Source organism: Lutjanus erythropterus, chromosome 18 (genome assembly GCF_056507025.1).
Source record: "Lutjanus erythropterus isolate fLutEry1 chromosome 18, fLutEry1.hap2, whole genome shotgun sequence".
Lineage (NCBI taxonomy): Eukaryota > Metazoa > Chordata > Actinopteri > Lutjaniformes > Lutjanidae > Lutjanus > Lutjanus erythropterus.
Genome location: NC_139334.1, coordinates 9898399 through 9924891, shown reverse-complemented (window position 1 = coordinate 9924891; position 26493 = coordinate 9898399). Strand labels below are relative to the sequence as shown.

The 26493-nt window shown below is 38.7% G+C and overlaps 2 protein-coding genes across 2 annotated transcripts; both read left to right on the top strand.

The window, feature by feature from the left end:
* The first annotated feature begins 7900 nt into the window (after positions 1-7900).
* On the top strand, positions 7901-9548 carry LOC146310632 (rho-related GTP-binding protein RhoV-like). Its single transcript, XM_084742296.1, has 3 exons — positions 7901-8203; positions 8645-8703; positions 8788-9548. The coding sequence occupies exons 1-3, from the start codon at positions 8038-8040 to the stop codon at positions 9235-9237; spliced, it is 675 nt and encodes a 224-aa protein (XP_084598422.1). The 5' UTR covers positions 7901-8037; the 3' UTR covers positions 9238-9548.
* Positions 9549-11786: 2238 nt separating this feature from the next.
* Positions 11787-24999, top strand: LOC146310631 (zinc finger FYVE domain-containing protein 1-like). Its single transcript, XM_084742342.1, has 11 exons — positions 11787-12463; positions 13531-14035; positions 16414-16628; positions 16761-16867; positions 16962-17070; positions 17197-17294; positions 17682-17799; positions 18218-18388; positions 18588-18768; positions 19090-19203; positions 22358-24999. The coding sequence occupies exons 1-11, from the start codon at positions 11951-11953 to the stop codon at positions 22588-22590; spliced, it is 2364 nt and encodes a 787-aa protein (XP_084598468.1). The 5' UTR covers positions 11787-11950; the 3' UTR covers positions 22591-24999.
* The last annotated feature ends 1494 nt before the right edge of the window (positions 25000-26493 follow it).

Here is a 26493-nt window from a genome sequence, read left to right as displayed (position 1 = left end):
ACTTTCTTAGCCCGAATCAAAAGGCCCTGGAGGTTTCCTGCCATTTTTCTCTGGAGTGTTTTCTCTCAAAGAACAGGAAAGGCAGCTCTGTTTCCCACACACTCACAGAGGTTCGATATCAATGCCATTTTACAGTGTGAACACTACAGAAACACAATCAAACAGCTGCACAGTCATTGTGAGAGTCTCGCAGGCTTTGTCCTACAATATCACACTAAACAAATGATGCTGGTTTATATGTTTTAGAGGCAACATTAATAATTGCAGCCTCTGTGTGGTTGTAAATGTCTTCTAGCACTGGTTATAAGACCACTTTGTGTTGTTTATAGAAGATCTGCATTAAATCAGACAGTGTCACTTCATTTATTCTATCGTTTGAGAAACCACAAATGTCTTCTACCCACTCATTTCTCTGGAACATTTTGTTAAAATCTATCTACACAAGCATCTGCAATGCATCAATATAAAGATAAAGTGTTGATCAGTGTAAACAAGCTCCACACAACACTTAATTTTCAATCTGAGTCAGTAATGATGCTTTGCGGTTGTTTGGAAAAGTTTTGTCCCTTTGAAAAGATCGTGTTCTCATGTTAATCAGCCAATTGCGGCCGAGTTTCCTGTTTAAATAGATCCCAATCAGGCCCTGCGAGAACATATGCTGCTGCGTGGATTGATGTGGAGCCAATTGAAACTAAAATAAGAAGAAAACACAGATGCTTCAAAGGCCAAAGGGTGAGGGCCCCTGGTGATGTTGTTATCGGTTCCCTGTAATGCATCAGATCAAACATTCAGACGATGAGGGATTGATGTGGGATTGTGTTTGTATTTGGAATCGCCATATCTTGAACGGCTTCTAACAGAAATGTGTTTGGCTGTTTTGTATTTTTCATCCGCCTACCCTTTCATTCAACCTGTCTCTTGGTTGTTAAATAATGGGCAAAAAAATCAAATGTCAAGACAAAACATGTTTTTCACACGTGACCCAGTTGGAAACAACAAATGTCAGGTAGGTTTTCCTTTGGCATACTTTCAGGTGTGTGACAGCTGTCAGCATTCCAGACATGTACCGTCATCAGCTACACACGACAATGGAAAAAGGTAAAGAACCATGCCATGCCCTACCTTTGACAAAAATAGCCTCACACAACTCAAAGATGAGATATTGTAAGAAACAACAACAACAACCACCACGCTAATAATAATGATAATAATAATAATAATACTACTACTACTACTACTACTACTACTACTACTACTACTAATAATAATAATAATAATAATAATAATAATAATAATAATAATAATAATGATAATAATAAAACCGTTTAGTTACGTGCAACGACTTCCTTCTTCCCTCTCTGACGTATCATCGCGAGCCTACCTGGAATTTCTAACAACTAGCAGCAGCTAGCAGGACACACAGTGTTACCTTGATTAAATTACAGATTTCTCTCTGTTTGAACAAACATTTGGGATAACATAAGTACACAGCTCAACAAAATATATAACAACTGTTGGCATTTTTAAACATTTCAGTGGAGACGTGTGATATATCACAGCTTTAACTGTCTGATTTTACTTAGCCCTCTCTTGAAGTGTTTTGATCCTGGATCTACCATGTAAAGCACTTTGTAACTTTCTTTGGAAAAACACTGAATAAATTAAGTTTTTATTTTATAACAAATTACTATGTTATTATATGGGGAAAACATATTGCATCTGACATACTGTACGCCACTTTTGTTTCAAGTAACATTCTGTCATCACATTCTCATTCTGCTTTTCTGTTTCACTGATTAATAAAAATTGGTATGCCATTATTTTAATGTCACTTATTTTTTTATAAAATGTTACTAAATGTACAACAATAACAGTTAAAGCCAGGAGAAAACTCACACTCAGTTATCATATATTGGTTTCACACTCAAAAACTGAGAAACTGTGAAATAACCAAAACTGTAGCTGATTGAGCAAATACATTTCCAGGGCCTTTTAACATGCATTAACTCAACTTATTTGTTGATTTTAAGGCATGTTCCCATGATCACAGTAATCAAGCAGATCAACTGAATGATACTTGTGTGACTGTTTTGCAGCAGGGCTACTGAATATCCCATGCAGCATGGTGGACAGACCCCCTGTGATGCTCTCTGGAGGGTAAAGCAGGATTAATCCGTGGCTCCTGGACCCCTGCCAGGGTTTAATGGAGCAGGAGTAACTAAATTGACGGGGATGCTTGCTGGCCAACAAAAGCCCAAAAACACTTAAGCTTTACTTAAAAATTGGGACATGCTGACTTACCCTAAGCTGGTTGAGATCCAAATGATACAATGCTGGTTATATTATTAATTCAGATTAACTGCAAATGCACTCATCCTAAGGAAAAAAGGCAAGGCATGTATATCCTGATTCACATGATTACAATGTAGTCACAGACGTACTTTATGCTTTCCTGCAATAACTGGCTACAAGTCAAGAATGTGAACAACAGGGATCAGCAAGGAGGTAGGGCCAGGCGGGGGAGATCCACAGCGGTCTGAATTCCCATGAATCACTTGGTGCAGTGACCATAAGGTGCTAGAATTCGAGTTGACTTGGGAAGGGGGCTGTATCCTGTTGCTAATAAACTGGAGAGGTACATGGTACGACTCTCTCATGGAGCAGTAACCCTAGACTTCAGACCAGCGCTCTATGTGACATTTAGTTTGACAGGTTTAGCCCAAGACTGTGAAATGAGTCACCAATGTTTGGATGGATTGCTATGTAATCTGATACAGACATTCATGGTCCTCAGATGATGAATCCTAATGACTTTGGTGATACTCTAACTTTAACTTCATTGTGTGGTTTTGAAAAAGTCTCAACAACTAGCTATCGATTGTTTTTCATTAACTGTTACACACATTCATAGTCTCCTCAGGATGAATTATAATAAGTCACCTAGTGTGATCATCAGGTCAAATCTTATAGACTAATGACACTCCCGTCAGCTTCAGCTGTACTTTGTGTTAATGCTGATTAGCTATCATTAGCATGATAATGAGCTGAACTAAGATACTGAACATTGCAAACATTATACCTGCCATAATGCCAAACAACTATTAGCATGTTAATGTTGACATTATAAGTATGTTACCATGCTAACATTAGCATACTACTGCTACTAGTACAGCCTCACAGAGCTGCAAGCATGACTGCAGTCTTTGTGTTGTTTTTGCTCTGATTTGCTGTACTATAAGTGTCTAAACTGCAAAACTTAGGCTACGTGTTGTAGTTTTCCAGAGATTACAGCTACTCACATTATTGAGCAATTTTTGGGTGGTAGGTCTTGGACTTGTACACTAAAAGACAGTGAACGTAGTAAACATTTTATCTGCGAAACATTGGCGTGTTAACTTTAGCTAATGCTAATGTCAGCATTTCCTATCACTACTACTACTAAGTCGACTCCAGCCACACAGAGCCAGTAGCATTTAAATATATTTATGACAAATAAACGAGCTGATTTTTCAGACAAATAAGGATCAGTGCAGTTAGAGAAAAAAAAATACATTTTAAGAACTCAAATAAAGATCTGAGACAAGAGGATGGCTACTTCTCAGGAGCTGAATTTGAGAAAATGGGTTAAAATCCCTTATTGACATTAAACTGAGCTCAGTTGTGGCTCGACACACAAGAGATCTTATTTTAAATGTTCTTTTGTCTGGGTGTCGTCTGTGGGTTTTGCTCTGATAGCATGCTGTGTAACTGTACTGGCTTTGTAGTCCATCAGTAAAGGGGTTAAAAACTTAACTCTATGCCCCAAGGTTGACAACTGCAAGTTATCAATGAGCACAAAACAAGTTAATCCAGCACGTGCCTATGTTTTGTGTCAAATTCAAACAAGCAGGTCAGGACCTTTGACATCAGGCTGCAAACAGCATTAGAGATTATGCTGAATATGTATAGAAAGTGACAGTGTGTCGCAGTCATGACCCTAAAGTCACACCTAGGAACTAAAGAAGGAGAGGGAAAGGGTTTCCATTATCTGAGGTCTCAGTGTGACAGAGGCACCCATCCTTCTCTAATCCTCACCACTTAAGAGCCTTGGCGATATCTACTTAAAGAGACATTATGCGGAAAATGTTATGCAAATGGCTTGTTTATCACTTCATCTCTGTGTCAGCCACTTTGTTTTGTGGCCTGTCTACAGCGTGCCACGCTTATCTCTGGCTTAGGGAGGAGCGTAATCTTTTAACACCTATCTGGCAGATATCTCTATTGTTGTCAGATTTGATATGCAGCAGGAAGTTGCTTCGGTTGCTGTGTTTACTTTTTAACAAGCTGAGAAATACTTCAGGGAAGACATGAGGGATGTTGGAGTTGATATTCGTGTTTACATTTACATAAATTCATAGGAGTCGGGCAGTCAAGAAGAGCGGGATGAATTTTGAAGTGTGCTTTGTGCGTGTGTATATTGGGGGCTCGTCCTAAGCTGCACACATTGAGACACCCTTACTAAGCAGATTACCTCCATAAATCTATGTCAGGATACATTTCTGTATGTCTAGTCATGCAAAGAGCGAGAGCGTGAGAATGCAGACACAAAACATGTTTACAGTATGAGATCTGACCATGAGCTACTGCTAAAGTCATCAGCACACTGCTGACATCTGCTGCACAAGTTAAGGTACATGCAAACCTTGCAAACACACTTGCATGAGGCTGCACAGTGCCTGTATTTGCATTTGTAGCATTAAAGAGCAGCTCACTGTATGATCTGTGATGATAAAAGTGGCCGCTGCAGGAAAAAGAATCTTTGGACGTGGGGATATTTAAAGAGCGTTTCCTGTGTTTGACATTTACCTTGGATTAAGGAACAGCATTGTGACTCACAGCTGCCAGAGGTGTAGCATGGGAGCCGAGCAGGCAACATGACGTGTGTCGCGGAGGAGGAGGAGGGGGGGGAACCAGATGTTGTCCTCCTTCCATGGGGAATAAACTCTATCACTCACACTGCAGGTGGTGGGAAAAGGGGGGAGAGAAAGGGAGAAGAGAAGGAGTGAGTGAGAAACAACGGCAAACAGGAAGCGGAGACCTTATAACACAATGCTCGCAGAGTTTCCTGCAGGCTCAGACAGATAAGGAACAACACTTTGTTTAAAGCTGTATTTTCACCCCACAACAGTTTCCCGATCTCTGAAACCACATCTTACAACACTAGTATACTTCTTCTGCACTGTAGCTGTGACAGGGGCAGAAAATGTTGGATTTTGAGTTCTCGAATTTTAAAAAAAAGGCAAAACTCAAATGTCTCGAGACAATATGAGAGGTTTCTTTGATTTTTTGTCTTGAATATATCTGCAGTTGTGAGTTTTAATAAAAAATAAAATACAGTAACACAATGTCAAATTTACATTATAACCAGTGCTTTTTTTTTTTTTTACTACAATGAGAATGTAGGCCTATTTCATAAGGTCAGGGGCCAGACACAAGAATTCCTGTGTGATGAGGATCTGAAGGCTTGATCAAAAGCATCATCACCTGCACATATCCTATCTTCATAAAACAAATCCTGCAGCTGTGCACCAAAAACAGTTAAAGACAAAAGAGGAAGTACGAGATCAAGGTGATGGTATTTTGATCATCGTTGGTATTTTTGTGTCTTTTGATGTTGAGAAGAGAATACACGTCCAAGGTAAGCACAATATTATTACGCTAATATTTTGGTGATTCCATACGAAAACACAAATCAAATGTGTGATGAAAATTTGGAGCAACTGGCATACTAATAGAGCTGCACGATAAGGTTAAAAAATTATATAGTGAATATTTCATCAGATATCGCAACTGCAATATGATTCATGGTTAGTGGGAATGATCATTTGTGTTACAATTTCACTGAAAAAAAACAAACAATTAAAATCATGATTACGTGACACCTGCTGGGGTCTGTAAAAGTTGCAGCCTCTGCGATTTAGATATTTTAGTTGGCCATATTGCCATAGTCAACACAACAAGTTCAGTGTGATACGAGTATGAATGCCAGTAAAGCAGCCTGTACTGACTGAAGCGTAACGGGCTGAGAAAGAATAATTAATCCACATTTAAAATCCAGTCCAACATGTCCTTTTGTTCATAGTATGCTGCACTAGTCACTGCACAGTGCACATTCCAAATTATCATTATATTTTATGAAATTATCATGATTGCCATTAGTAGTAGTCATTTTGCAGTGTAGTTCTTTAGTCTTGAATCAGATCCACTAGGGTATCTTCCACACACAACAAAACATCATGTGACAAATGAAACATATGATGACAAGTTAAAAGTATCTGTATGTATGCACATGTTCAAGACAAGAAAAAAAGTGTGTTATTTTCAGTAAATTCAGAAAATGATTTTTTTTGTGTGTAGTTATGACCTCAGTCACCCTGAAACAGACAGGATGAAACATGGCACATGAAGTTTCTGCTATAAACTGCAGCTGGTGACAGCCTAACAATGCCCCCTCAGCTGTGCCCTTTGCCCCTTTTACATGGGAGAATAAAGCTGCCTGTGAGCGCTCTCAGAAAACTGAATTTATAGATTGAAAGATGAACAATATGACAGCTCGGGAAACAAGTCTGGGAAAATTTTAAATGTCTGTGATACCAAAGTTGCATATGGATCCTGAAAGCTGTGCTGACGAAAAACTTTTCCACAGCAGCCATGTCGATATGAAATAAACACAGGTGTTACAAATGAAATTAATCAATGTCCCACTCCATTTAGTGTAGTAGAGTCTTTCCAGTGAGCCAACATACACAGAAGCACAGTAACTGACTCCGTCTGACCTGAATGGAACTAAACCTTCATTAGTAACACCTGTGTTTATTCTATGATTTCATGTCAAAGTGGCTGCCGTGAAAAAAATTCTATTAGTGAAATGAATTATGAAATTAAAAACAGGTCTTTAGCGTGAGGCTAAACATTCTGACACACTTGAAAACCAAAAATACAGATGCCACTTGTATACTTCTGTTCATGACTAACAGTGAACAGCAGCGAAACGTTCAAGAACAAATAAAAAGCAGAATCAGAACAGATCCCAGAGGTGGACACGCACATGTCGATTCTGGAACAACGCCTCCCTCTATAGGCGGATGACGGTATTACACGCAATTATTGATAAATTATTGATCACAAATACACGAATGGATGGACGGATGCATGTAAAAATACAAAAATTGCCACTGCCGAAATATTTTTACTATCTTTAGGTATGCAATAATTCATTTCTGCATTCATTTATCTGTGCTTATGTCATTTGGCAGAAGCTTAACCCTCACAATGACAAAGGCACCATATTATCTAAATATATTACTATTTTGCTTTAATAATGTGACTATATCAAGCAAAACAGTATTTCTTGTGGGTCCGCCTATCATCGGTTCACTCCATTATTCAATTCAGTCTGGCAAACTAAGAACAAGAAACGAGTGAAATTTTTTTGTTTTTCTGTATTAACCAGATATTAGGCAGGTAATTATTTATTTCTGCATTAATTTATTCTTTATTTTCCAGTATTTGTGTCATTTTTGTTCCTCGTAGTTAGGCGCAGGTACAATGAAATTACGAATGGATTCTAGTTAGAAAAAAATATAAACATTAAAAAACACATTAATACATACAGAACCAGACAAACAGCAGTAACAGACAGCAGTAAGTTATTACAGTAGGCTACTTATAAATTAGTTATACAATTTACAGTAGAATCCATCAACAGAAAATCTTATTATCTATTGTTACGTTCAGTGGTCATCAAGCTCGTCTTTGTGGGAGGGACCACGTTAGTCTGCATCAAAGGTTTACAGACAACGTCTTGGAGCATCACTCATCTGATTGGGCGCCTTTGTTCTTTCAAATTGAGGTGTCCCCCGGCCTTTATTGGCACCAACGAGCCCCTGGGGGTTAGGAAGACATCTTTTACAGTAACACTGCGCTGCTACACTCCTGCACAGACCTTTCAAACTGCTGCTGGTGGGATAATAATGGAGTGATAATCTAAAGATAAAGATGGCACAGGCCTGTCAGAGACATGAGAGGGCAAACAGGCTGAGGGAAGAGGTGAGCTGCATGCTGGTTGGTGATGGAGCTGTGGGGAAGACAAGCATGATCATCAGCTACATCTTCAACGGATACAACAGCGAGTACAGGCAAACTGCTTTTGATGTTTTCACTGGTGAGTGAACACTTTTTAAAAGTTGAGAAAAGTTTGAGTCAAACTCAAAGAGGTAATTGAGATCATTTACTTTGCTTCTTTAGATAAACTTGAATCTTTGAGTTTTAGAAACCTCCCAAAATTGGTATTTCAGAAACTGTTCAGAGTGAGCTGTGAACCTGATTTGTCATTCTTTGGGTGCAAACTATTTTTTGAAATACTTGTTTTTAAAGAAAGAAAGAATGAATGAAGGAAAGAAAGAAAAGTAAAAGTAAATAATTTTAATCATAGGTTTGACTTTCTTGGAACTTTTTTCCCCAGTTTATTTCAATGAGTTTGATTCAAAATTGAAACATCTGTCAAGACCGTTAACTTGAAATTATACTTTTTTCAACTATTTTCTTTTTCCTTTTCTTTTTGCTTGACTGATCAATACAACTTGTTTTTCTACTTGATTTCCAGGTTTGGTTCATGTGAACGGGGTTCCAACTCGTATCAAGCTGATAGACACTGCAGGACAGGTAGATATTACTCACCACATTGTGATTTCTTTCAATATTTAGTCCTTTCCTCCTCATCATCTCTTTAAATATCTGATTTTACAGGATGAGTTTGGACATCTTCGCTCTCTGTGCTATGCCCATGTGGATGTCTTCATCCTTTGCTTCAGCCTGGTCAGCCCTGTCTCCTTCAACAACATCACCGCTAAATGGATCCCACAGATCCGTGCTGGCAACCCCACCTCTCCCATCGTTCTGGTTGGGACTCAGTCAGACCTTTGCCATAATGTGGACGTGCTCATCCACCTGGACCAGCGGGGAACCAAACCGGTGCACTTCAGCCGGGCCAAGAGGCTGGCACACAGGATCAGAGCTCAGGACTATGTGGAGTGTTCAGCTCTGACCCAACACAACCTCAAAGATGTGTTTGACCGGGCCATATTCATTGCCATCAAACAAAAGCACACTGGAACAAAGTCTAAAAAGCTCAACCTGATTAAACGTTTAAAGAGTTTTTGTGATGGTGGATGGAGGAGAATCTTCAGGTTCATCTGATGTGGTGTCAAAGACTGGACTGAATGTACTCCGTCTGGTCGACACTGTTAAGAGGTTTTTAGGACAACGTATGCATTTTTATTGTGTAATATGGATTGTGCTCAAAAGCCACATCATTTTAGATCATTCAAAATCTTTGCTGACATCTGTCCTGTCAGAAATGTGACCATCTTTATCCCAAATTAATTGCAAAAGCCTGTTCTGCTCTTTTTTCTAATCTTTCCTTGGTTTCATGTTTGATTTTTCGCTGTTGTTCATATTTGTGTGTGTTTGTGTGTTTAAAATTTTGATATAAAAGCACTGCAGTGTAAGAGATGTTTTATTGTCAGTTGTTTGTCAGTTTGCAGATCCTACAGTGGAGGGTACTGTCAGTAAAGAAATGGAGGGAAAACACAAAGCCATTTGGGACAAATGGTCACCTACTGATACTTTGAAGTGCTACTTTGCAAGACAAAAGCCATTTAAATGCATCCTCTGTTTGAAAGCTTACACTGAGGCATTTTTCTGACAATTACTTTTAAAGCAACCACCCACATGGAATTCTCTAAAATAATGATCAAAGATATGACTTTTTAATTACAGTATGCCCACAGTATGCCCAAAATGATCGCGATAGGTACCAAAAGAAACTATTAAAGATTAAAGATTATACTCATCAAAATCCTTTAATTAAAACACCAACTCACAATCATTTTGCTTTGTCTGTATCTTTTTAATAAGATACAAAGGGGGGAAAAAACACTGAGTTCCTACAAATAACAAACATTATCTTGAAAGTAATCTTAGGTATGTGGCTGAGCTTTTTTCTTTTGGTCTTCTAATAACTGATGGTATTTTACAGTGCCTAGGGTTAGGACAGCAAAAGTCCAAGAGCTTAAGATGGTTTGAGTTCCCAACCTGCCTGTAGAAAGGGTGTAAAAAAAAATTTCCGCTTCCTCTCATTCAACAGTTATTTACAGTCCATGCCAGACAGCCTAAACCTTGCAGGTCTGCAGCCAAAATATTAAGGTTTTATGGCATCAATCAAATTCTGTAAGTTAAACTGAAAAAATATAGAAGCCCATTTCTACCAGTGGGATAGAAAAAAGGATCCTGTAAGTCATTAAAATGAGAAAATTTATAAAATTAAAGATCTACTGTCTCCAACAGTGACTTACTTTCTCAAAATAATCTATATAGCCTCAAAATAATGAGAAACTTTCTCAAAATAATAAATTCATAATAATACTAACTAACTCATACTAGTAAAATAATGAGTTAATAGTTCTAACTCATTATTTGGAGACAAAGTTTCTCATTATTTTGATACTAACTCAGTGACCCATTATTTTGAGAAAGTTTTTCATTATTTGTGTCAAAATAGTAACAAACCTCAAAATAAGTTAGTATCTCAAAATAAGGAGTATCTCAAAATTATGAGAAACTTTCACAAAATTATAACTTTTTTAAATCTCAAAATAATGGGCTAGACTGTCAAAATAATGACTTGATATCTCAAAATGCTAACTCCTTCATCTGAGAAGGTTTCTTATTATTTTAATATCAACGTAGTATCAGTAAAAAAGCAAAATTCTCGGAAAAATGGCCAAACTTTCTCAATAGTGACAGAATATCAAAATAAAAAGCTGAGCTTAGTGAGCATATAAAAACATGTTGGAAACGGCACAGAAATTGTCGACTCAGCTTGGTCGCCTCACAGCTGAACTGACTACATTTCCCATGATGCCGCCGCTCTTTACCCTCCTCTGACCCTGTGACTGAAAATAATCTGATCAGCTGATCTGACCTGGCAACAAAATAACGTAGCTAGAGAGATCCTGGCAGGGAGGGGGCTGAAGAACAAAACAATGACACTGCTCGGAAGGATTCAAACACATTAACACTTTTTAAAGACTTTTTAAACGGAATCGTGCGGATTTCTCTCAAGTTTGAAAGTAAAAACGGCCCGCGGAAACCCGAGCTTTGGACATCGACTGACTGGCTGTTGTTTTTGTTGATATGTTGTTACAGCTCAGTTGACAAACTGGAGGAGAGGCTAGCTGCTTGTTAGGACGGCTATGTACTCGTAGGACGATAATTACAGCTTTCCTTTGGGAAAAGTCAAAACTGTCCATCGAAACCGAGCAGCTGTAAAGTACGTTTTGCTGCTTTGTTGCCAAATTATCCACCGAGTTTGCCTCCTGCGAGCTACTGAGGGTCAGTCTGCTAGCTAGCCTGTTGTTAGCATCAACATTTGCACATTCATCTTTTCAGGGAGAGTTCATTGTCTCGGTTGGTACAAGCTAACTACCTGAATTTCTTTCTGTATTATTTTAGTTTAATTCGCTAAATGACATATATTTTTATGTAATGCTGCAGCTAAGTGCTAACTTTAGTACATGAACAACAAGCTAACTGTTGGTGGGAGAAAGATATCAGGTGTTACTCGGCTGTTTGTGCTTCATTGCCTCACCGTTCGTTGCACTATATTATATGTTTTTAACAGTTTTAAGTGTTTTAAAATCATGCTGAGTTAATTAGGTTGTTGTATTATTGTTCAGACTTCGTTGTTACACCAGCCTTGTTACTATGCAGCTCTGTTAGTCATTGTATTTGGTCAGTTCAGTTGTCAGTATTACTGCATGTTGTACGTTTTTCATTAACTTGAAATTACTGGTGCTCTTGTCAAAGGTGTTGCAATATTCACTGATCTGTATTTATCCTGTAAGAAACGATGAGTGGCCATGGCTCATCCTCAGAAAAGGGAGTCAATACCAGTCTAATATGTCAGGAGAGTTATGCCTGTGGTGGCTCTGAGGAGGCTGCTTTTGAGTGTGATGAATGCAAGAGCCTGCAGTGTGTCCGCTGTGAGCTGGAGCTCCACAGTCAGGAGCGTCTGAAGAACCATGAGAGGGTTCAGATAGGTCCAGGCCACGTCCCCTACTGTGACAACTGTAAAGGAGGTAATGGAGACAATGCCAAGCGCCACAGATCTGTGGTCCGCTGCCAGAACTGCAAAGTTAACTTGTGCCAAGACTGTCAGAAACGCACCCACAGCGGAGGCAACAAGAAGAAACACCAGCTCACATCTTACCCTCCGCTGCCCAAACCGGCTGTGGTCAACTCTGTCCAGACATCTGTCCCGCCCGCTGTCCAAATAGTCAATGATGAGATCAAGTCCCAGAGAGCAAAACTTCTGGAGAAGGTTTCCAGTTTTCTGTTGGTTGATGAGAATGAGGAAATGCAGGTGAGTTGTGCAAAAGTGACACTCGCCATTGAATGCAAATAGAATCAAAACACCTAAAGGTAGTGCTGGGTATCAGGATTCAAAGGCTTTATTATGATTGGCAGAAGTAAACAAGTTTTCAATGCAGTGAAAAGTCATCAGTGCAGTGTCTATTAACAAATATAAAATATACTAGAAACTAGCTGATAAACAGCTAAAAACAATATAAAGCCTGTACAGTACCAGGATAAAACAATATGTGCAGTATAAAAATGGTACAAAACAGTGTAAAAACTGTATAAAACAGAATGCATCAAAACATCAAAATATCAAACAGTATGTGCATATATGTAGTATGTATAGTATGTCTGGTATAAAAATAGTGTAAAGTAGCATAAAAATGGTATAACACAGCATGTCCAGTATTAAAAAACACTATAAAACAACATAAAAGTATAAAATAATGTGTGTAGTATAAAAGTCTGTGCAAAAGTGTGACTAAGGTAGACAAGGTCATTAACTTTTGTGCTTAAACAGTGCCTGAGTCTGTGCAATAAGAAAGATGTGCATATTTAATACATTTTTTCTACTTAATTTAATGCCTATCGTGTTAATGGAAAGGAATAATTCTTCAACATTACATGTATTTATTTTTATCGACACCACAGGCGTGTAGTATAGCAAAACTTTTGAACATTTTGGCAGTGTCTCAGCACGCTGAACTGCCAACTCCATCAAATACACCATGCTTGATTTAACCACACCACAGACTGTATGCGTTGTAGCCAATCACATGTCATATTAAATCAAAATATTCTTGCTGTGATTGGCTGCAGATGAAACTATACAAATAGTTTGTTTTTTTTCTAGATGTGATTACAAAAAGGATTAAATGCAGGTATTGTTTAAATGAAGAAGTTTGTACACAACTACTTTGTGATGGTTATTTTGGTCAATACCTTAAATGTACCCAGCACTACCTAAAACACAGTACTGTACATACTGTATTACTGTCTTACTTATTCTATGCTGTGCATATTTTTGTTTAACTAACTAATTATTACTTCTAAACTCTTGTTCCCCTCAAGATAAAAGATCACACTTCTTTTGTAAAGCGTTTGAGCTGCGAGCCTGACCAGCTGCTGAAGGTGGTGTCCATCTTTGGCAACACCGGAGAAGGAAAATCTCACACCCTGAACCACACATTCTTCATGGGCAGAGAGGTGTTCAAGACGTCTCCCACACAGGAGTCCTGCACTGTGGGTGTGTGGGCGGCATTTGACCCCACCCGTAAAGTAGTGGTCATCGACACGGAGGGGTTGCTCGGGAACAGTTCCAAACAGGGCCAGAGAACCCGTCTCCTGCTCAAGGTGCTCGCCATCTCTGACCTCATCATTTACCGCACCCACGCTGACCGCCTCCATGATGACCTCTTCAAGTTTCTCGGGGATGCCTCGGACGCTTACCTGAAACATTTCACCAAGGAGCTGAAGGCCACGACGGCCCGCTGTGGCCTGGATGTCCCACTGTCCACCCTGGGCCCTGCAGTGGTCATCTTCCATGAGACAGTCCACACTAAGCTGCTTGGTTCAGGTAAAACATCTCAACACTTCTGGGAAAAGGAGATGACTCTGTATACTCAACCACAGATCAGAGGTGTTCTGGGTGCTCTTTGAAAACGGAAAAAACAGGATAAACAGGAAGGCAATTAAAAATATAACAAAAAATATTAACAACATGGAAGCAAGACTATAAAAAATACTTTATTCAAGTCCTGAGGAAGACCGAAACATGTTTTTTTAATGATTTAGCAACTACAATAATGTCTTTTTAACATTTTCTTCTTCGTTGTTGCTGTTCTTTGTGTCTAGATTGCCTTCCTGATTAACTCTTCTAATTAACTTTTCTGCTATGAAGTATAAGTAATTTATCTATTACACATTTAGAGTGTAATTGCTTTGTGTATTTCACATTATTAGAGTCAAAACTATAAGTAGAATTTTACTAAAAGGTCCAGGTAGCATTTAGTGAATTTCGCAGTGAGATTGTCTTTTGCAGCCAGCTGAATACCACTTGCCTCGCCCGCCTCTTAGTAAGTGTGTAAGATGAACTATGGTGGCTGGGAAACTTGTGAAAGGCCCTCTCTGGAGCCAGTGTTTGGTTTGTCTGCTCTGGGCTACTATAGAAACATGGAGGTTCAATGTGTCGGCCTCCACGGAAGAGGACCCGCCACCCTTGGTACATATAAACAACCTATTCTAAGGTAATGAAAACGCAACAAATTTCAGGTGTTTATAAACTAACAAAAACACACTTAAATTTCTGCTATATTCTGCCAATAAATTGTATACACTGGGACTTTAAAAACTTCCATTAGAACAAAAATTGTGACCCGATCACCATGTAGGTTTGCATCACCAGCAGGGATGGTAGGTGGTGCCTTTAAGGTAAACTAAGGGTTAAGCATCTATAGATAATTACAGGTTTAGTCTACAGTGTTTTACCAGAGGTGGCAATTGGCATTCCAACTTTTTGTGAAATGTGTAACTACTTCTTCTGCAGAATGTACAGCAAAGTCAAAAATGACACAGATTTGTAGCTGCAGTCACACACTTAAAAGACGAGGCCAGTTTTTGCATGTTTCACGCCACTTGCTACAACTCATACTTCACTGTCAACCATTTCCAGTGCATGCAACTCACACGATTTAAAGCTGCCATAGACAGCGTATTTTTGGCCAATCACCTGTTGGTAAGATAGATATTTGTTGAGTCTTGTTCCAAAATGTCAGTATTTGATAACCTTGGAATGAAACTCAACAGTCATCTATCTTTCTCCAGAATCACTTACTGTTTTCCCACAATGTGCAGGCAGCTGCTGGTTTCTATTGTTTTTGCTACAGTATGAATATTAGCTTGCAGAGACTTGTAGTTAGCTTTACTTAACCCTAACCCCCAGTAGTGAGCATCATGCCTGCTTTTACTGTGCTCAGACTTCTGTTATCTCTGCCGTTGTAAGTGCAGGGTTTTTTTTTATTAAGTCTGTGCCCCATTTCCATGCAGCAATAAAATAACTGAAGGAAATAAAAGACCTGATATTAACTGTGGTGCATGACATCACTCAAGTGAGCTGCCAGTCTCTTCAAGTTGTTTTTCACACAGTATAGAAATGTATGGAAACAAATCACTGTTTATCAGGGAGAAGAAGCACATTCAAAACGTGGTAGGCCTTGGAGTGTAAAGTACACAATGTACTAAAACTTACAGGAATACTGCCTTCAAGACATGGAACAGCATATGTAAAATAAATTAACTACATGAGCTACGTGTTTGCTCATAGCTTTATCTCTGGTGTAGGGATGTTTTGGCCTGATGGCTGATGCTGCAATATTTTTGACACTTATACACAATACAGTGGGTTATATGTTTTTTTTAATTTTCAAAATGCTTCATAGTTCAATGTATAATGTAAAAAATTTTAAATTTAATATAGTGAATACACTATCATACATACATTCTAATCAAATAATCTATAATAACCTGGGTATCCTGCTCTTTTGCTTTGTCTGTCAAAACACTTTATAAACTCTTAAATTCTGTTTTAAAAGGTGCTATATGAATAAAGTTATTATTTATTATTTTAATGTGTGTTTATATGTCTATATGTACAAACACACATATATATTAATCTTCCTCCCCTGTTCAAGCATGCGTCAGCCATTAATTGTGGAAACTGTCTCTTTCTGCGTTCTGTCAATCTGTGTTGACATGGTGCAAATATTTGTAATACATGTCTAATATCTTTCTAATAGATTTCTCTTATGTTGCTATTTCACATAACCAAGTGGAAGTGTAAAAAATCAGGGTACATCAAATTATTTCTGATGCTCTGAAACACAAATACTAATGGAATATCTACATTGTATTGTGATTACACTTTAAGGTCACCTCTCCATGTGTGTCTTGTTCTAGATAAGTCATCTGAGTCAGTAGATCGGCTGCTGTTGGAGCGCTTCAAGAAACTTGCCCGTTTCCCAGAGGCCTTCAGCTCTGTCCAGTATTGGGGCACACAGACTCTCAACCCTCCCACTGACTTCCGTGGCCTGCAGAATAAACTGGAGCAGCTCCTGGATAACAACGCCACCCGTTCCCCACGCACCCCTGTGGTCATCTTCAAAGCCCTGCAGGTATAAAGTCAGCTTCAGATCAACATCTCTGTTGTTTTAAAGCCAGTATTGAGATATGTCTGTGCAATATAACTGTATGAAGAGGTGTTTTGTCTGGCTCTCGCTAATTTTTCCCCCTTGATTTTCCTGCAGGCATTGAGTGAGCGCTTTAATGGAGAAATTGCAGGTGAGCTTGTAGCTCACAGCTGCTTCTTTCCTGATGAGTACTTCACCTGCTCCAGCCTGTGCCTCAGTTGTGGGTCAGTATATCCCTACTTGTAACCATTATAATGTCACATTCAGTCTATTGTTCTTCATGTTGTTAAACATACTGACGTATTACTTTTATTCCAGATCCGGCTGCAAGAACAGCATGAACCACTTAGGAGAAGGAGTTTGCCACGAGGCAAAGCATCGCTGCCGTTATTCTGTCCAGTATGATAATCGCATTTACATCTGTAAGGTAAGCACAGGAGTTTGTGTCTCTCAGTTAAATTCAACCGAGCTTTCTCTCTACACCACTGACTTAATTCTTACTCTTGTTCCGATGAGTCTTGAGTTAAATTCATTGTGTGTTGTATCATTTCAGGCCTGCTATGAAGGGGGAAAGGAAGTGATAGTTGTCCCTAAGACTTCGGCTTCCTCAGACTCTCCGTGGTTGGGCCTCGCCAAATATGCCTGGTCTGGGTGAGTAGCAGCTGAGTGACCTGCAGGGTCATGTGCAACTACACTTGGGTTAGGCTTAGGTTACCTTTACAGAGCCTAATTTTAGCTCTGGTGCTCCAGACTCTGACCTAAAATCTATTTTTTATACTTACAGTAGCCTACATGCTCCAAATAGTACCCCAGATTCAAATGTATTTACATTACAACTTTATTATGATGAAATCTGCTGTATGTTTTTATATGTATTTATGTTCTTTATTCATTCCTATGATGGGTGTTGGTTGTGAATTGTTGACTACTGTTAGCAAACCAAATTGCCCCCTTTGGGACAATAAAGATGATCCACTCCAATCCAAACCAATTTATATTTTCACAGAGACTGAGTTTATGTCTCTACTATATGTTCAGGTACGTTATTGAATGTCCCAACTGTGGAGTGATCTATCGGAGCCGTCAGTACTGGTATGGGAACCAGGACCCTGTGGACACGGTTGTCCGCACTGAGATCCAGCATGTATGGCCAGGGGTAAGACAAAGCTATTTAATTTATTTATCTGATGTAGATTATATGTACATAGAGCTGCAACAATTAATCGATTATGAATCAATTATGAAATCAATGACCAACTATTTTTTAAGGAAATTCTCAGATTCCAGCCTCTTAAATGTGAATATTTTCTGTTTTCTTTGGTCCTCTATTACAGTACACAGAATATCTTTGAGTTGTGGGCAAAACAAGAAATCTGAGGATGTTAACTTGGGCTTTGGGAAACATTTTTCACCATTATCTGGAAGTTTATAGACCAGATAACTTATTAATTAATCAACAATGAAAATAATCATTAGTTGCAGCCCAAACAATCTGTTATCATACAGAATTATAATTATGGCAAGAGATAATCACTTATCTGCTTATGTAGTAAAAACCTGTGTGCTTGTTGCAGTCGGATGGCTTTTTAAAGGACAATAGCAATGCAGCGCAGCGTCTTCTGGACGGAGTCAACCTAGTAGCCCAGTCTGTGTCAGAGCTCAGTGTCAAGCCTGCCAAGGCCGTCACCTCTTGGCTGACAGATCAGATCGCCCCAGCCTACTGGAAACCCAACTCCCTCATCTTGGTGAGTGACACACAGCCCCACCCTGTGCCACCCGCCACCAACAGCCAAGTCAACACTTTCGTGTCCAGAGGGATGTTTACTGTCTGCTGCTCTGTGCCCATTACACAACATTATGTTTGCAGGTCACAAGATAAATCTTCTTTCCTCCAGCTTGTGGTCAATAACAGCCTATGTTGTTATTGTTTTCCTTTTGTACAAGGTGTGCCATAAGTGTCACACAGTCTTCCAGGACAATGACACCAAACATCACTGCCGTGCCTGTGGGGAGGGCTTCTGCGATGGCTGCTCTTCCAAAGCTGCGCCTGTCCCTGAGAGAGGCTGGGGTCTTGCCCCTGTCAGAGTCTGTGACGTCTGCTTCGAGCAGAGAGCCTCATACGCAGGTACACACACTCTGAATAATGTCAAATGTTCTTTTGTGTGTTCTTTCAGAAATAAGGGGTTGAGAAAGGCTCTTCCTGAAGGGTTGAGGTTTCACCCAGAACCATTTGCCTCTGTGGAACCCTTTTTGAAGAAAGGTTTCATCAAGGGTTCTAGGGGTTCTATCTATTGGAAGACAGCGTTCTTTAAAGATTGTTACATGTTACAATTGTAACATAGATTACAGAATCCTCTGACCTTTATTCTAAGAGTGTGTGTTATGCAGCTGTTTAACATTTTGGTGAGCTCGGCTCTAGCGAAGGCATTTTTTCATCTTCATGCAGAGCTGCTGGAGGCAGAGCTCGAGGAGGAAGAAGGTGGAAACCTCGCCAGGAAGGTTGGAGAAGCCGTGACCAACACCTTCGGGGTTGTGGTCACTGCTATAGACATCCCACTTGGTGAGTGTTGCCCAAAACAAAACCTAAAGAGGGTTGTTATGTAACAGGAGCAAATGACCCAGTAAATGTGAGTGAGTAGATATGATGCCCTCTGGTGGCAGAGGCCAAATGTGCTTAGAGTAAGAAAGAAAAGTAGGGAGGTCTTGTTTCTAGTTTGAACTTTCAAAGATGTCATGGACCAGTCTGGCCAGCAAAGCTTTCCTTGGAAGGAATATATAATGTCCTACTGGCCCAGTTGTAATACAGCCTGTGCAATTACCAAAAGCTCACAGGTGTTTGCTCACTTTCTGTAAATCATGCAAATGTCACAGATCAAGGAACTGATCTTTCAAATGACTAGTAAGCTGTAAAAATAATTTTAATTCAAACAGGAGCAAATAGTGTGACCTACTGCTTCAACATGACGTATTATTGAGAGACTCAGATGTGTGATTGAAATGACATGTTTCATGAAAGGGATAGTGCAGATTATTTGAAGTGGGGTTGTGTGAGGTACTACGTGTATTACCTACAGTAGATAACAATCAGCCCCCACCCAGTTTGGAGAAGCAGAAAGGAGCACCAGCACGGAAGCAACAAAACCAAAATCCACTTAAAAAAAATCAATATCAGTTTAAGTGTTGAGAATAATATCACAGCTTTACTTTGCTGTCAAACAGGCATTTCGAATGGGAAATGGTTGTTAAATAAGCCAAAAAACACTTTTTCCAAAAAACCAAACTCCATAGGTGAAATCAGTAATCTTACCTCACAGATCGTGGGATTTGTTTGTCTGCCTCAATCTGTTCATTTGTTTTTGTTATTGTGTGACTTTGGTGATTTAAAAGGACAGTTAAGATTCCCTGAAGTCCCACAGACATACTAATAGATCGAGGCAGCAGTAAATCAGCAAAATTAATGATTTAACCTGTGGTGTTTGATTGGTTTGGAGAGAGTGATGTTTGACTTTTCCTTTGGGATGCTGTCTGACAGCAAAGTGAAATGGTAATATTATACTAAATATAGTGTACACTTAAACTGATACTGATATTTTGAAATGAACCTTTTAAAGGGGCTAAAATACATTTTGTCGTTTACGCTGTCCACAGCAGTACATTTGTTAGCTTCCATGCTGATGCCCTTCTTTGCTTCTCGTAACTGGAGCCGTGCTGACCGCCATCTACTGTCGCTAATACACTGGCTTTTGTACATCAGATAACTCTACATCAAATAGTCTAAACTATCCCTTTAAGCAAACCTTCAAATAATGTCTACATTTATTGCCAACAAGAGGCCTTTATAGACTAAAAAAATTAAAATCCTCATACAAACACTGGCTACAGAACCTAAAATAGCCTTCGGCATATCAGTGTCAGTGCTTCCATGCAGAGGGGTCCTGCTACCTTAATGTTTAACATTGACTAGTGCAAAGGTGAGATAGATGACCAGTTACCGTGTTTACTTGTTTCATTTTATGAGACTTGCTGCTGCAGTCGCTTCCACACTGTCTGCACTAATGTTGAGAATGCACTTTGGTCCTGTCAGTGTTTGTGAGAAGAACATTTTTGTAACAGCCAATATGACACATTTCTGTCAATATAAACCAAAATGTGTTTTAGATTGAGAAAACTGGCTCTTCCGTATGGGAAGAGATTGCAAAGTGTTGGCAAGAATAAAAACTGTACTCTCAGTCAAATACACTACAAATCATAGCCCTTATTTTTCCTTCTGGTTGTTGTTTCTCACTTGTTTTAATCATATTTAGAAAAACCATTAAAGCATGTGCTTAATTCAGAGCGTAAGTAGTATGATTATTAATTTATGTTAGGTGCATATATGAGCCAACCGTAGTCTTATATTTACTCTTAAAGGGCATAGATTAACATGTTTGTGATAACTTGATATCCTGCTGAAAAGGTCTCCATATCCACCACCCCAAAAATACCTCAGAGCAGCAGAAGGTCTGCTCCAATCACAACTAAATTAGCCTGCTTATTTCCAAATCTTGTTTCCATGTTTCCATGGATACCCCAACCACATATTTGAAGTTACGATGCTCTTCAAGCAGTAGAAATGAAAAATAAGCATGGATAAAGCTAAGGTAAAGCAATGGTAACTGAGAATAGAAAGTGTTGATATCAACAGTCTGGTATTTTAAATTGAGTAAGTCAATGTAAATAAATGCAGGTACTGCAGCATAGAGCAGTATTTAATCAGCAGGGATGGGATGGAAGTAGCTCATAGGTTACATTCAAATCAAAGAAATACCTCGCCATTTTAGACAGAGGGTTATGTTCTGGACAATTCCTCGGCTGGGATCAGTTGCCAGGCAACCAGCAGAGACTCCAGGAAGTAATTTCTCCCTGCCAAGTCCGGTACATAACCCCCATAAAACCACAACTCGCCGTTTTCACTCTTCAGTTTCTGTACAGATTAAACAAATGAGATATAACATGCTAATTAGTCAGCTTCCGTGGTGTTAGAATATCTTGCTTCCAGCAGGATGTCAGGTTATTGAAAACATGTTCATCAATGCCCTTTGGCAGTGGATATAGGGTAGGTCTACACTATCTTTTGAACCAGCCAGCTAGCAGTTTTCCTCTGTCTCTAGTTTTTATGCTATCTCTAAGATAATAGAAAGTGCTATCGATCTTCTCAGCAAGAAAGCCATGTACAGTAGAATGAGTGAACAGAGTGCCTTAAACCTGCATTCTTTCTAATGTCAAGCAGGAGGTACTGGTTGTAAAAAGAAGTCCAATGATATGAAGTCTTTTGAGAAAATAACCTTACTTCTCACTTGATTTATTATGTCAGTAAACCGTTTCCTAATGAGTTTATGGTCTCAATTTCTAGTTTCAAATCATCATTGCAGCCTAATATTCATTGTGTAAATTATGACCCCATTTAGAGTAAGATAGACAATAAAGCAGGGTATGCTTTAGGGTGGTGCTACCATGTTATTGACAGCACCGCCGGTATCCCAGTGAGTCTCTCCAGTGTCACACCCAGTGCTCAGATTAAACTATCAACAAGACAGTGAGGATCAAATATGTGTCTTTCTCCAGAACTGTTTACCCCACCAAATGACTACCATGTGTGTAGTAAATGTAAAAGATGTAACCTCATAGTATGACTAATATGTACTTGTTTATGTGTGTGTTTGTGTCTCCTGTAGGTCTAGTGAAAGATGCAGCCCGTCCTGCCTACTGGGTGCCTGACCAGGACATCCTGTCCTGCCACAACTGCCAACGCGAGTTCACTGCCAAGCTGTCCAAGCACCACTGCCGCGCCTGTGGCCAGGGAGTGTGTGACGACTGCTCCCCGGAGCGGCGGCCCGTTCCGTCGCGGGGCTGGGACCACCCTGTGCGTGTGTGCGCCAGCTGCAACCAGAAACCTGGAGAACTTTAACAGGGACGGCCTTCCTTCCTCGGAGCACAGGAGAGAACCACTGGCTCAGTCAGCTCGCAGTCTGTCACTGCTTTACCTCTGTTACTCTGATGGTTCTTTCTTGTTTCTGTGGAAAGGAAGTTTTTAGACATATATATATATATATATACATTATATATAGGACAATTAGCATATTTGGGATTTCAGAGTTCCTGTGGCCTTTGTAGAACAGCCAGAACATGTGAGTTACTTGACTGAGTGTGAAACTTGCATTGCATTTCCACTCTGATTATTCACAGAGTGAATATTTTGATTCTTATCGACACAAATCCCTGATTTTACGTTAAATAAGGCTGTTGAGCTATTTTTCTACTATCAGAAAATGTTAAAAAAATGTATCATTTAAAGATTATTAGTTAGTCGAGAACCCTTCGGGGTTGGTGTGATTAGTTTCCAGCAATTCTTAATAATAAGCATTGTTTCTCTGATGTCGTACGTACGTGTAATGGCGAGGAGATATTTTATATCCGTGCAGGTATAACTGCGGGTTCCATTGCATGCTGTATTGCAACATTTTAGTTTTTGCACTAAGCCTTTTTTCAGCTGTTATAGGCTGTTGTTGCTTACCATGGCCAAAACCCAGATATCCAGATGATCATGTAGCCTGTTCCAAACTGAGCTAAAATCTATGACAGTATGTCAAGATTAGGGCTGCAACTAATGATTATCTTCATTATTGCTGATTTGATTAGTTGTTTTGTCCATAAAATGTCAGGAAATAGTGAAAAATGCTGAGGTGACATCTTCAAATGTCTTGTTTTGTCCACGACTGAAAAATATTCAGTTGACTATCATGGAGGACTAAAGAAAACCACAAAATATTCACACCTGAGAAGCTGGAATCAGAGAATTTGGGCATTTCTTCTTTAAAATACGACTCAAAACAATTACTATCAAAATAGTTGGCCATTAATTTAATAGTTGACAACTTATTGGATAATCTAATAATCATTGCAGCTCTAGTTTAGATGGATGTGGATATCTGGTGTGCCAAAAATCATTCAGGTCACTGTGTCTGTGCTGGTATAATGTTTATATTTGATCTTGTAATTTGTGGTTGTATGAAGACATAGAGATATGTTAGAGGAGTGTACATTTGAACTGTTGAAAATTATTTATGTATTGAAGATAAAAAAAAAAAATACTTATTAGCGCTCTGGCATGCATGACAGTCTGATGAATCCATGGCCTTTTACCTGTTTAGAGGATGGTCTCTGAACGAACCTCACTGTCTTCTTTTACCAAGTGGCATTTTTCGTGTTCACATGTTAAGAAATGTTTGTATTTCATGTTCATATTTGTTTTCTCAACACTTTTGCTTTATTTGCTCTGTATGTGTAGCATCTGCAGTTCCTGCCGTTTTGGTTGTCAAGACATCGTTAAGCAGAACTGAAGACCTACGTTTGTCTTCAAACCAGTTTTACAATTTAACCTCACGCCTCCAGGTTTCTGTCTGCAAAGTCTGACATGATAAGGACTCCTGACAAAAGGTCAACACATTTTTTGTTCTGTTTAAGCTCCTCACAGCTTGTTTTGCTGTTATTTTACATCCGTTATTGATGTACTTTTTCTTGGTTTTGTTTGACATTAGTTACTGTATTGATATTTATATACTTTGTAGTGCCTGTATGTGAATCACCCTTTCTCCTCATGTTGTTTTTGTCTTTATTTTCTTTTGTCTTTCAGCATTACAGATGAAAATTGATGCTCAAATGTGGCAGCGAACCATATTTAGTGACTGAGAGCTTTAACTTTATCTAGTTTTGAGTTATTGAGGAAGAGACCGTCACATCTGGATGTCATTTAAAGCACAAGGTGATGCCTTTAAACACACATGCTTGTATTTTGTTGTTAAAAATTAGAAAAAAAAGAGGGTCTTTGTTGATTGTACGCTTTGGAGATAAAGTTGATTCTCCCCTTGCTCATAACGTGGAACTTTTTGGTTCTGATGTCTGATGAGAAGATGTGTCTGCCTTGTCTCAAAATAGATTTATTTGTCTGAATGTTGCATCACACACACACCCTCCTCTGAGATGCTAATATTGCACAGTATAGAATAGGAGACACACCATGGCGGATTACTTGTACTGGAGTTCATTCCAATGCAAATACGTGCCGTCTGTTGCTTCAGATATCCTTTGTGGTGTTTGACAGATACATTTTGTGATGTCCATTTTCTTTTTTTAATAAGGTTGGGTGCTAATCAACACTTCTCACCTACACACACTACAAATCAAGCAAGAATGATTGATGCATTTGAAACTGTTGGAAACTTGAAGCGATGATGATGATGTGTGGATACGTGCTAAAACTGATGGAAGATTTGCATAAGATTAAAGTTGCATCAGCTCCCGTCTGTCAAAAACATAATCTTGAATTGCCTCCATGTTTTCAGTGTGTGTGTGTGTGTGTTTGTGTGTTTAAATCTGCCTGTGTCAAACCACTTACTTGTACTGTATGTGGGAGGAATAGATCGTGTGCACGCCTGTGTGTATTTATGAGCCTTGCTTCCATTCCTCTCCCAGCACTGCAGCTTCAGATACATAGAGGGAAAATTATTTGCTTGGTGCTTATTGATGATGATAAATGATTTATAATTATTTTAATAAATAATTAAACCCAAGCTTCTATGTTGATATTCTCTGCCACTAACTTGCACTGCATGGTCTCAGGAGGGAATTGCACTTGATATGCATCCAAAGCTCCAGTCAGGGTCTCTTTAAAAAGTGCTGTTATTCTGCCACAGGGCCATTTAACTGAATTTGTGCCTTTTGCATGTTGTATTTTTTCAAAATCAACTCAATTCTTTGTCTTTTTTCAACACTATCTAATAACATAATATCATGTTTAACTATTCAAAATGTGTTATTAATAACAGGTCACATAATTTCTTAAATGAGGATCATGCATTTTGCAGTTTCATAACAGGACTGAGTTTTCAGTATGGTATCAGCAAATACATGAAACACTTGCAATATGAACCAACACACAACTTAAATTTGTAAATGTCTGAATTAAAAATAGAGTCACAATAATACAAAAAATAAGATATCTTATGGATTCTAATCATCTTACATTTTATTTTGTGGTATAGTGTTAAAGAAGCTAAAGTCCCACTTTTCTGCTGTTTTTTAAATTAAGGTTTTACATGGCCTATCTTCAAATTGCAAAGTGCAGGACACTTTGCTTAAGAATATAATACATTACACATACACTTTTCATGCATAATGATGCATTTAATGCGCCAATTCAGTGGAATGGCCCTACAGTGTATTGTATAGATACAAAGGAAAACCCTTTAAGATATTAAAAGACTGTATAGAAATATATCAGAAATACTAAACTGGGAATAGAGCCACACTATAATACAAAAAAAAAAAAAGATTTCTGAAGGGACTGTAATCATTTTATTTCATGATAAGGTGGTGTTAAAGAGTGGGGACAGAAAAAAAATCCTTTTTTTTTTTTTCAGTGTTCTGTGTAACTTTTTATCAAGGCTTTACATGATGTATCCTCAAATTTCCATTAGGACAGAATGCTTGATAATATAATTTATAATGCAAATAGGACAAAGCTTGATTTGCTTGATAATATAATCTGTTGTATAGATACTTTTCATGCACATTTATGTATGTTATGTCCTCAGAACAGATACAATACATAAATATTAAATTATTCTTATTTTTAAATTAATAGATACACAGCACAGAGTCACACAATAATGCAAAAAAATAAGATTTCTGAAGGACTTTAATAATTTTATTTCATGGTAAAGTGTAGTGTTAAAGAGTGGGGACAGTCTTTTCAGTGTGTAATTTGTAGTTTTAATTAAGGTTTTACATGGTTTGTCTTCAAATTGCAATT